Source organism: Macaca mulatta, chromosome 8, assembly GCF_049350105.2.
Source record: "Macaca mulatta isolate MMU2019108-1 chromosome 8, T2T-MMU8v2.0, whole genome shotgun sequence".
NCBI classification, from domain to species: Eukaryota; Metazoa; Chordata; class Mammalia; order Primates; family Cercopithecidae; genus Macaca; species Macaca mulatta.
This window is the reverse complement of record NC_133413.1, coordinates 80288660-80300741: the sequence shown is the minus strand read 5'-3', so window position 1 is coordinate 80300741 and position 12082 is coordinate 80288660. Positions and strand designations below refer to the sequence as shown.

Here is a 12082-nt window from a genome sequence, read left to right as displayed (position 1 = left end):
GAATATTTTCAAGAATACAGATTTTCGAAAGCAATTTTGAACTATGTCTTTAAACGATATCAGAACTTGGTGAAGGCCTTACAAATAATCATAGAACACAAGGTTAAGAAATTAACTTCCCTTGTGGTATGTTGAAATTGTAGCACATTCATGATTTTATTTTATTGAGAAGTTCCTGGTGTAAATTCAAAACGAACCATATTTTGTCAACATTTAAGCTTCTTAGCCGTGCCAAGAAAACCAAATAAAGATGAAAATAAAAGGTCTTTAGATCTTTTTTTCCTGTCAAGAAAATAACCCAAAATATAGCAATCTTAAAGGTATGATGTATGATGAACGCTTTGAGGCTAGGCACAGAGAGAGCAGGCAATCTTCATTTTGTTTACTTATTTATTTATTTTCACCACCAACATTATTAGCCATGCCTTTCTGCTAATCGATTTTAGCAAGTCGAGGTAAAACACATGCAACATTTTCTGGCAAAAGTTTAATGTCAAACAACATGTGATCCATACTGTGTGTCATCCTTGGGGGTTTATTTGACTTTGTCACAATGACAGCCAATAGTGAGACTGAGAAGCCTGTACAAATAAAAAATAAGACTAATCAAATAGACATGGCATTTTAATCTCAAAGTGCAAAATCATCGAACTGAAAATGACGGCATTGAAAAATTCCAGTGGTTAAAAATGAATAAAAACTTCATTACGCAGGCAGTGGAAGTGTGTTGAAAGATTTACCAGGGGTGTCAAGTTTTAGACACTCAGAAAGGCACCATTCTAGCCATCTTGACTGGATAACATGTATATACTTATGTCCCTACGATATTCAAAAGATAATACTGTTTCAGTATAAAACAAACAAACAAGTAAGAAATCAAAACCAAACCAACCAAAATATCCCCAGCCTTTCTTTCTACTCTTGGCAGATAGTAAATGATAACGATGAGTCTCCGTGTGCACACTGCTCGCTCACATGCTCACCAGCTTCTCCTGCACAAAGCTACTCAGGGTAGCTTGGAATGTTGGTGGCTAGGATTACCTTTATTAGTTTACAAATAAAAAAGTTAAAAAGAAATACTGTGTTTAGGGTAAGAAAACAATTTCATCTAATCAGAGGAGAGTGAAGAGGAGGCGCTGCCTTCTAGGTGCTGTGACTTCTCCTTTTCGTGATTCTTCTCCACCTTGGTCAACATCTTCCCCATTGTGCTGGAATTACTTGGGTGTTCTGCAGTGGCCATGGTGAACATTTGATGAACTGAAATTCCATCGGAATGCATGGGAAGATACAGCTGATCTTCAAAAACGTCCTCTCCAGGACCACCATCCTGGGGAAGTTCTTTCGGGTGCCTGCGAATGGGCTGCAGCCTGGGGCTGGGCCTCAGCTCAAGCTCTGTCATGCCATCGCCACTGAAATCGGTTTCCAGATGATTGGTCCCTTCATGTCCCATCCATTTTTCAGTTTTTCTCCAGTGTTCAGAATTCAAACGATTAACTTCTGGAATGTCGTTGTTCCATTCAGGTTTACTCTCTGGACTTAATGTTGGTCGGTTCAAATGCAGGGTTCGAAGGTCGGCTGGCAAGGTCAAATGAGGTGTTTTCCCAACCGTATGCCTTGGGTCTTCATCTGAGTCAGCAGAGGCCATCTCCACTGACACAGAGCGCTCGGCAGAGACACCCAGGAACCCATCACTTTGAGCAGTTTGAGTCTTATTTGTTTTATTTTGCTCATAGTGACTCTTCAGCAGTGCAAATACTCTATCTACATCCTTCAAGTAATTAGTCCAGTCCACCAGACTAAGTCTGTAGTTTTGCCTGTACTCATAGATGTTTTCTTTCACACTGTGTAGCTCTTCTAGGCCTTGCCAGTTGATGTCTGCAGTGAGACGAGGCTGATTAACCTTCCCATCCATCCCATAACTGTCCTCTGTGAAAAGAGAGAAGAAAATGAATCATTAGTGGAGAAAAGATTTTCTACTTATCTGGACAAGCAACTTACATTGTTTTTCCAGAGTTAATCAATGAAAAATATGACACTCAAAAGCATTTTCCCCTAGTCATTTGTTATCACAGAGTGGCCTTAGGTTACAAGTGATTAAACAACAGAAAATTGGGGGGGTGGGGGTGGGGAAGATCACATTCGTGAAAACATCTATGACTAAACATGGTGCTGAAAATGGCACTGTCCTTTCAGCCGGGGGATTTGGGCTTCACTCCTGGCCCCACTCAAATCAACTTTGCAACAAGAAGAGCATGTGAGTGAGTCCCTCTGAGTCTTGCTCCCTCATCTGTCAAGTGTAGAAATAATTGTATGATAAAATCATCACTACTTATAAGGTTGCTGGGTGAATGACAAATTTGAAAGTATTTGAATGTAATAGGCAATGCTTAGTATGATATTTTTATTTTATATTCCCTGACACTCAGTATAAATGCAAATCTGAATGCAATTGCAGAGTTCTTCAAATCAAATGCCCGGATTTATTTCTTTGCTTGTTGTTTTTGCCCTGAAAGTTCTATGTCCTAGATAAATGTGTGCCTCAGATAACTGAATGGCTTTCTCATATGCAAAGAAGGCACCAGCTTTCTCTCTCTCAGATCTTTCTGCATCTCCAGGATGACTGTAGCCCTGCAGAAAACAACACTTGTTCTCTAATTGTGCCTAAGTACCATTTGGAAAGAGGTGGCCTAGATGAGTGCAATGACCACCCATAAAGCCACACAGACCAGTCAGAAGAATAAGCAAAACTACACCAAACCCACAACCTCGGTGTAGCTAGAAGATAGAGAATCCTACAATCTTCAGATCACCTGTAAGTAAAAAATGTTAACACCAAATCCCAGCAGAGCTGAATGTCACGCTGTGGCCACAAGCCCTGGGAAAACAGTATGGAAGAGAGAAGAGGGAAGTGTCAATGGAGTCAAAGATTGATTGGAGGCCTTAGTGGAAAGAATGTCAAATCTTTTGCATAAAATATTGTAAAGATTCCTGGTGAGTCACAGCACTGACAATGAGAATGGGACCCCTAAGTCCCAGCCTTGTGCCTGTGCACGATTCAAGGTGGCAGTCTGGAAGGCATTGCTTCAGGCAGAAAAGGATACAAAGAAAGAGAGAAGGGAGAAATGCCCTTTGGAAACTGGGTGGTAAAACAAGGAGGAAGCAAAAGGTGGGAAATTTCAGGTCCTGCAAGAAAAAAAGAGATACGAAAAGTTGGAAGACACACAACCTCTCTCACTTTCACTCCCAAATAATAATAAAATAATAATAAAATAAAAAGGTAAAGAATTCTGAATTCTTTTAAACTGTAGTTTCTTTTAAACTGTAGTTTAAAAGAATTCAGTTAAACTAGGAGGCTTGTAAATACTATAAACCCATGAAATAAAAGCAACCTAAATCTATATCAAATTACTATAAAATAAAGAACAATGAGATACCATCTCATGCCAGTCAGAATGGTGATTATTAAAAAGTCAAGAAACAACAGATGCTGGCAAGGTTGTGGAGAAATAGGAAAGCTTTCACGCTGTTGGTGGGAGTGTAAATTAGTTCAACCACTGTGGAAGACAGTGTGGTGATTCCTCAAAGATTTGGAACCAGAAATACCATTTGACCCAGCAATCCCATTACTGGGTGTACACTCAAAGGAATATAAATCATTCTGTTATAAAGACACATGCACACATATGTTCACTGCAGCACTGTTCACAATAGCAAAGACATGGAATCAACCCAAATGCCCATCAATGATAGACTGGATAAAGAAAATGTGGTACATATACACGTTGGAATACTATGCAGCCATAAAAAGGAATGCAATCATTTCCTTTGCAGGGACATGGATGAAGCTGGAAGCCATTATCTTCAGCAAACTAACACAAGAACAAAAAACCAAACACTGCATGTTCTCACTTATACGTGGGAGCTGACCATTGAGAACACATGGACACATGAAGGGGAACTATATAACACTGGGGCCTGTTGTGGGCTTGTCGGGAGAAAGAGAGCATCAGGGAAAATAGCTAATGCATGCTGGGCTTAATACCTAGGTGATGGGTTGATAGGTGCCGCAAACCACCACGGTACACATTTACCTATGTAAAATCCTGTACATGTATCCCAGAACTTAAAAAAATAAAATCAACAACAACAACAACAAAAATAAAGTGGAAAACAGGAATTTAAAAAACCATCTTGAGAAAATGCCTCTGGCGAAATAAAGCGCAGAAAACCACAACACACCAGTGCTGTGTGAATTAAATGTTCTAAATCAAGCATCTGAGGACGGAAAAGCATCTGAAATCAGAAATTAAAACATGAACCTAGCATCTCATGTCCAGTCCAGCTCTCCTTCAAGTATCAAGGCTATGGAGGAACAGTTTGAAACACATAAGAACGCAGGGGGTACTGTGCACATCAGCTCTTCTTCAGCAATCTTCCAGAGGATGTGACTCGTTCGTCCAAGAAATCACTAGGGAAACTGAAGCAAAAATATAGAGGGTGCACATGTAATAGATTTATCAGATCTAGGATAAAAATAAAGGTAAAAGAAGAGTGAAAAAATAATATATGCATTTTATAGGACACGCTAGAAATAATGCAACTAAAAATGTGAGAGGGAGCACAGACCAAAGAGAATAAACTCATTGAGTATGATTCAGGTAATAGTTGGGAGTGAAAGAAGGCCACTAAAAACTGAATAATGAGATAATGAAAGGTTAAATAAGATAACAGGAATTCAGTCCAGGCACGGTGCCTCATTCCTCTAATCCCAGTACTTTGGGGAGGCCGAGGCGGGTGAATCACTTGAGGTCAGGGGTTCGAGACCAGCCTCGCCAACATGGTGAAACCCTGTCTCTATTAAAAATACCAACCAACCAACAAATAAATAAATAAATAAATAAATAAAAGAAAAAATACAAAACGCGGATTAAGGGCATTAACAATGTATAAGTACAAAGATAATTACCAAAATGCAAACCTTACTAAGTTCTGAAGGAAAAAGAAAAGAGCAACTATCTTGATAAAGAAGAAATTATAGAAGATGCAACAAGAAATATATAGAAACACAATAGGTGATATCAGTCCGAGGCAGATCAAATACAGCAAGAATAAATAAGAATATGTATTGGAATATTACTGGAACCATCAAGTGGAGCTTTTGGTGTGCTCCCTTGTGGTAGCCACTGGGGCTCATAAAATGAGCGGGCATGGGGGGTGGTGTTGCAAGCCATGTAGAGACGGGCTAAGCCTAGACCTATTCCTCTTGCACTCTCAGACATATAATGCCAAAAAGAGAGCCAGGGACTGCAGATGTCTATGGGCCAGATTCCCCTGGGGTAGGCACCCCGCACATAGCTGGTAAGTGGATTACATGGGAGCAACCAATGCCAGTAGCCCTGAGGGGCTAGACGAGGGTCCTAACAGAAGTAGACATTTACCCCAGGCTGGGTTTTGAAGACCCAGTGGTAGACGCAAATGCTTAAAATATTATTACAGGATAGGAACAGAAAACATTGTACTAATTTGGACCACCAAGTTATATTTCTTCAGATCAAAGGACACATTTTATAGCCCACCATATCCAAAAGTGAGCAAAGATAGTTCACATCAAATGGACGTATAATGGTGCACATTATCCTTAGAGTAACAATTGTATAAGAATAGGAAGGAATGGGCAGTTACAACATTTGCTGTCTAAAATGGGGAGAGACAAAAGCATTAAAGGCTGGCTTACATGCCTTCACACCCAACATGCGAGGGCTAAGGGAGGGTCCCCCACTGGACAGATTTCTCTGCTTTGCAGGGGGATAAGAGGAGAGGGGCAGGAGAGGATGCTGGTGTGATGATGCAAGTCTTCTGCACAGCACCTCAACTTTCTTTTTTTATTCCTCATGCAGAGATGCAACTGCTGGTGTTGGAAGCAGGGATGCTTCGTAAGCAAAAAACCCAAATTATACTTTAAAATGATGTCAGAATTCCTAAGGGCCTGATGGGGCAGGTTATGCCTTCATCCCAACTGGCAAAATTGGGGTTAACAGTGAATGCAGGTATATTGCCTGGTGGTTAAAAACAGCTCATTAGTTCTGTACCTATGTAAACTTACTCTATTTGAATGGAAGCAGACTGAGCAAGAGGTACTTGCTAGACTATTACTGGTAGTCTAATGATAATACTAGACTAGTATTACTGCCTGAAGTCTAGAGCGGCACAATGGATGAATCTAATGTCTCTTCCAAAGGTGGAAAAGTTTGGTCATAAATGGAGAGATGGAGGAACAGTAACTGAGGCTGAAGGAGTGAATAATTGGGTTATGTCATGAGTCATGAGGGAAATCCAGTATTACATTAACAGCTCAAAAAAGGCTCAGAACAGGAGATGACATTGTCTCTTAGCTCCATTACACCAGACTCCTAAAAGGGTGAGGTCATATATTGCTAAGCCACTCCTGGCAAGATTCAACAGAAGCTGGCAAACCTGAGTGGCCTTTCCCTCGGAGGTATTTTCATATGACAGAATGATGGACTGGACTAATTTCTGATGGCTGAATGGAATTCTAGGAATGTGCCAGTATATTTTGGCTTTTATAATCTTCTCACTAAGGGATTCATGGCCAGGGGACTAGGGCATAATAAGAAAGATATATTTGATGTACCCCCAGTTCACAGAGATCCTAATGCCCTTGCAATCTCCAGGGAGATAAGAGTGTCTTTTATGTGCTGAGGAGATGGCTACGGTTCCCTAGACAGCTCTAGGTTGGCTGATCATCAGAAAGACCTCCACATGATTAGAGAGCTGGGACTCTCAGTCCCACCTCCCGACCTCTGGGGAGCGGACAGCGACCTGGAGATTGAGTTAACCACCACTGGCCAATGATGCAATCGATCATGCTTATGTAATGGAACCTCGTTAAAAACCTTAAATGATAACAGGGTTCAGAGACATTTCCAGTTGGTGAATGCAACCACATGCTGTGAAGGTAGCACACTTCAAACTCTAGGACAGAAGCTTCTACATTTGGGACCCTTCTGGACCTTAGCCTATGTTCCTCTTCATCTGGCTATTGATTTGCATTTCTTATAAACTGGTAAATATTTTTAAAATCGTTGAAATATACAGAATTAAAAACACAAGAGATGTGGCTCATGCCTGTAATCCCAGCACTTTGGGAGGCTGAGATGGGAGGATTGCATGAGCCCAGGAGTTTAACAGCAGCCTGGGCACCATAGCAAGAACTCACCTCTAATAAAAATTTAAAAATTAGCTGAGTGTGGTGGCACACGCCTGTAGTCCCAGCTACTCAGAAGGCTGAGGTGGGAGGATCGCTGGAACCCAGGAGGCTGAGGCTGCAGTGAGCCACGATTGCTACTATACTCCAGCCTGGGTGACAGAGGGAAACAAAAGCAAGAGACTACTTTGCAGACCTGAATGAGAACAAATTTGAAAACCTGGATGAAACATAGTTGCACAGGAAAATAGTTTGCCCAAATTGATGCTGTTCAAAGAAAAACCTTAGCTGAATTAAGTTTAACAGAGTTTAATTGAACAAAGAACGATTTGCAAATCTGGCAGCCTCCCAAGCCAGAGTAGGCTCAGAGACTCCAACGCAGCTGCGTGGTGGAAGAAGATTTATGGACAGAAAAAGAAAAGCGACAGACAGAAAACAAAAATGAGGTACAGAAGCAACCAGATTGGTTACATCTCAGCGTTTGCCTTATTTGAACAGAGTTTGAACAGTTGGCCACCTTTGATGGGCCAAAACTCAGTGATGGGCACAAGAGTAGGCTACAGTCTGTATGCAACTCTATTTAGGTTATAGTTCACGATGTACAGAGAAACCTTTAGGCTGAACTTAAAATATGTGAGGAGGCAGCTTTAGGCTAAACTTGATTTAACAACCCAATATAGATAGAAGGCTTTAATAGAACAGTTTCCATAGAAGAAAAAGAAAGCCCAAAGACCCACTCTGCAAAGATGCATCAGGTCTATATACTTTCACAGGAGAAGTTGACCAAATCTTCAATGAAAAGAGAATCCTGATAAGCTGTTCCAGAGCAGACAACTCAAGAAGACTTCCAAACTCTTTTTACGAAGAAAGGATAACATTGATAGCTGCGATAGGCAGAATAGTGGACTCCACCCAGCAAAGACGTCCACATCCAAATGCCTGGAAACTATGGACAAGTTCCTTTACCTGGCAAAAGGGACTCTGCGAATGTGACTAAGTCATGGATCCTGAGATTGGGGCATGGGAGTATCCTGGAGTATCCAGGTGGGGCCAGTGGGATCTCAAGAGTCCTTATAAAGGGAAAGGGAGGTGGTAGGAAGGAGGGTTAGAGAAGGAGATGTGACCCCAGAAAACAGATGAAGGTGTGGGTTGGGGGAGAGACTGATTTGAAGATTGGCTACGTTTTTGTATTTGAAGATCGTGGAAGAGACCATGAATGAGGAATGCAGGCAGCCTCCAGAAACTGAAAAAAGCAAGGATATTCTTGCCTTGAACCTCCAGAAGATTTCAGTCTAGTAAGATTCATTTCGAATTTCTGACCTCTAGAAACACGAGAGAACAAATTTGTGTCGTTTTAAAGGAACAGTGGTAATTTATTACAGCAGCAATAAGAAACTAATATAATATCTAAGAGATAATGCCAGTAAAAACAAAAATGAAATCACAGATTGGTATCTTTTAAAAATATGATACAAAAATCTTAAAATATTAGTGAACAGAATTCAATATTATGAAAGCAACACACAATGACCCAGTGGAATTTATTTCAGGAATGAAAGGATTCATTCTTACTAAATCTATTAATATAGTATACAATAATAATTTAACAGATCTAAAGAGAATAATTATCTGATCATCTTCATAGATGCTAAAAAATGCTTTTTGACAAATTCAACATTCATTAAAGATAAAAGCACTAAAAAAAAAAGGACTGATGGCTATTTCCTTAGCACAATAAAACTATATATAACTCAGTCCTAAAGCTTGCCTCTTATTTAATAGAGAAACCCTAAAAGCATTTTAATTGAAATCAGGAGCAGGGTAACATTATATTGGAAGTATTAGTTCACTCAGTTAGACGTATCTCTACATATCTGTAGGTACAAAAATAGATGTCAAGGCTGGGCACAGTGGCTCATGCCTATAATCCTAGCACTCTGGAAGGCCGAGGTGGGCGGATCACCTGAGGTCAGGAGTTCAAGACCAGCCTGGCCAACATGGTGAAACCCTGTCTCTACTAAAAATACAAAAATTAGCTGGGCATGGTGGCAGGTGCCTATAATCCCAGCTACTCAGGAGGGGAGGAAGGAGAATTGTTTGAACCCAGGAGATGGAGGTTGCAGTGAGCCAAGATCGTGCCTCTGCACTCCAGCTTGGGAGACAGAGCAAAACTCTATCTCAAAAAATAAAAATAAAAATAAAAATAATAAAAATAAAAAGGAATAGATGTTGATAGATGCACGTGTGTGTCTTAGCTCTATCCAGCAAAAGGATCTATATGCCAAGACACCTCAGCAGCAATTTTATACACCTCAGACCCAGATTTTGGTGTTCAAATGCCATTCCCCTTTAAAAGGAACTGGGGCCCTTTGGAGAAATGGCTGCTTCCAGATATGGAGTGGCAAAAATGCAAGATGAACCTGGAACAGGCCTTTAGGCCAGAAAGCAATGAGGTGGTCAAAAAATGATGAGGATGCTTCAAAAGTACACAGAACTCAGGTGCAGCGACACCAGTGGCCAAATCTAAGACACTTTAATCATCAAAATAAATAATGATAGCAAGAGAATATCCATGGAATAAACTGAGAATCTGAGTTCATACTGATAGAAATAAATACACAGGAGAGGAGGAAAATCTCTTCTTTTATAGTTTTGAAACAGGGTCTGACTCTGTCACCCAGATTAGAATGTAGTGGTGCTATCTCAGCTCACTGCAACCTCTGCCTTTGAGTAACTGGGACTACAGGTGCTGGGACTATGCCTAGCTAATTTTTTAAATGTTGTATTTTTAGTAGAGATGAGGTTTTGCTATGCCGCTCAGGCCGGTCTTGAACTTCTGAGCTCAAGTACGTATTCCTCCCACGTCAGCCTTCCAAAGTGCTGAGATTACAGGTGTGAGCCTCCGCATCTGGCAGGGAAATCTCTTCTTTACAGTACAATGCTACCTAAGAAATGCAGGAGGAACCAGGCATGGTGGCTCATGCCTGTAATCCAGCACTTTGGGAGATTGAGAGCTGAGAGAATCGCTTGAGCCCAGGAGTTTGAGACTAGCCTGGGCAATAGAGTGAGACTTTGTCTCTGCAAATTTTTTTTTTTTTAATTAGCTGAGTGTAGTGGCATGTGCCTGTAATCCCAGTTACTTGGGAGGCTGAGGTGGCAGGATCCCTTGAGCCTGGGAGGTCAAGGCTGCAATGAGCCAAGTGCTCCAGCCTGGGTGACAGAGCAAGACCCTGTCTCACAAAAAAAGAAAAAAAAACAAAAACAAAAACAAAAACAAAACAACCACCAAAAAAAAAAACAACAAAGCAAGAGGAATTACAGAGTGGGAGAAATCATCATTTGCAGCTGTCATGGTAACAACAAATGATTCAGGCAGAAATGAATCATGGAATCATGAATGCCTTAAAAGCAAGTAGATGAATTACCTATTAATTAAAAAAGAAAAAAATTATAGTGGCTTCACCTAGCAAACTCCACCTTTGCCAAGTAATCAAAGGTAATACCACCAAGATGTCATGCAGCTCCTGATAAGATATCCCAGGAGCACAATATGTGGTATTCTTAACTAAAATCCACAGCTTCAGTTCAATCCTGACGAAACGTCAGACAAACCCCAATAGAGGGACATTTTACAAAATAACTGGCATGTACTCTTTAAAATATCATGACTGATAATGAGAAGTTGAGGAACTGTTCCAGATAAAAGGATGCTCGAAAGAGGTGAGTTTCCTGCAATGTGTGATTCTGGATTGGATGTCAGGCCAGAAAAGCAATAAAGGATGAATATGACATTATTGGGACAATTGTTAACATTTGAACATGAAATGTGGATTCGACAATTGCATTGTAACAATGTTAAATTACTTGATTTTGATAAATGCATGACTGTTATATAAGAGAATGCTTTTGTTCTTAGGAAATACCTCCTAAACCATTTATATATAAAGGGGAATGATGTTTGCAAATTACTTGCAAATGATTCAGAATAAAAGGTGTGTGTATACGTGGAGAAAGTGAGTGAAAGAACAAGAAAAAACAATAAAGCAAATGGGGTAACAGTTCTTGAAATTATTCTTGCAACCTTTCTGTAAATGTAAAGTTTTATCAAAATAGAAAGTTACACTTATTTGACATTAGAACTTAAATTTTCCATGTGTCTCCTGGTTTCTGCCTGTCTTCAGCTCAAAAAAGGAAACCTTTTTCTTGGGTCATTTGGAAGCTCTTTGTTCAGAGAGAAAAGGTATAGATAGGATTGTTCTGACAGGTGAATTTTCAGAATAAATGTAGATGATTTCATGTCACAGGTAATTATTCCCCAAACCAGGAAACAGAAAAGCCGTGAATCCACTAAGAGAAATTCAAGAACATACCCAGGTCACAAGCCAAGCCACATTTCTTTCTAGATGACACTTACTTACTTTTAAAAACTTAACCACATAATTACATCATGCTATATTCCACAGATGGGTAACTTAAGAGATGATGCATGCTTGGAATTTTAACTCTACCTGGAGCAGTGTTACAATTAACAGGTGCTGATGATGTCATAAGAAGCAGAGGGATTGTTTCTGTAGACACAGGCTGACTTCTGCAGCTTCTGTGGTCTCTTCTCTTCCCCTTTGACACATCACCTCTGTACCAGCCACAGAAACAAGTGCAAAGTCCTGAAAGTACCAGGCTTTCTCCTGTTTGTATTTATTTCTAGAATGTACTTCCCTGACTCATTAGCCCAGCCAGATCTCAGCCTTCAAGATTAAGCATCATCCCCTCCACAGAGCCTCTCTGGCCATTCCCCTGGGTTGTGTGAACCCCTCCATTATGGCATCATCTAAACCTGGTTCTGGGTACCTGTACTCA

General features: G+C 40.4%; 1 protein-coding gene across 5 annotated transcripts in view; it reads right to left on the bottom strand.

Moving 5' to 3' along the window:
* Positions 1 to 376: 376 nt before the first annotated feature.
* SULF1 (sulfatase 1) overlaps positions 377 to 12082 on the bottom strand; it is a 193755-nt gene continuing 182049 nt past the window's right edge. For all 5 annotated transcript variants that reach the window (XM_015145538.3, XM_077943760.1, XM_015145536.3 and 2 more), the window contains one exon: positions 377 to 1926. In XM_015145538.3, coding sequence (XP_015001024.1) covers positions 1896 to 1926 — 31 coding nt within the window. In that variant the 3' untranslated portion in view covers positions 377 to 1895. The remainder of the gene's footprint in view (positions 1927 to 12082) is intronic.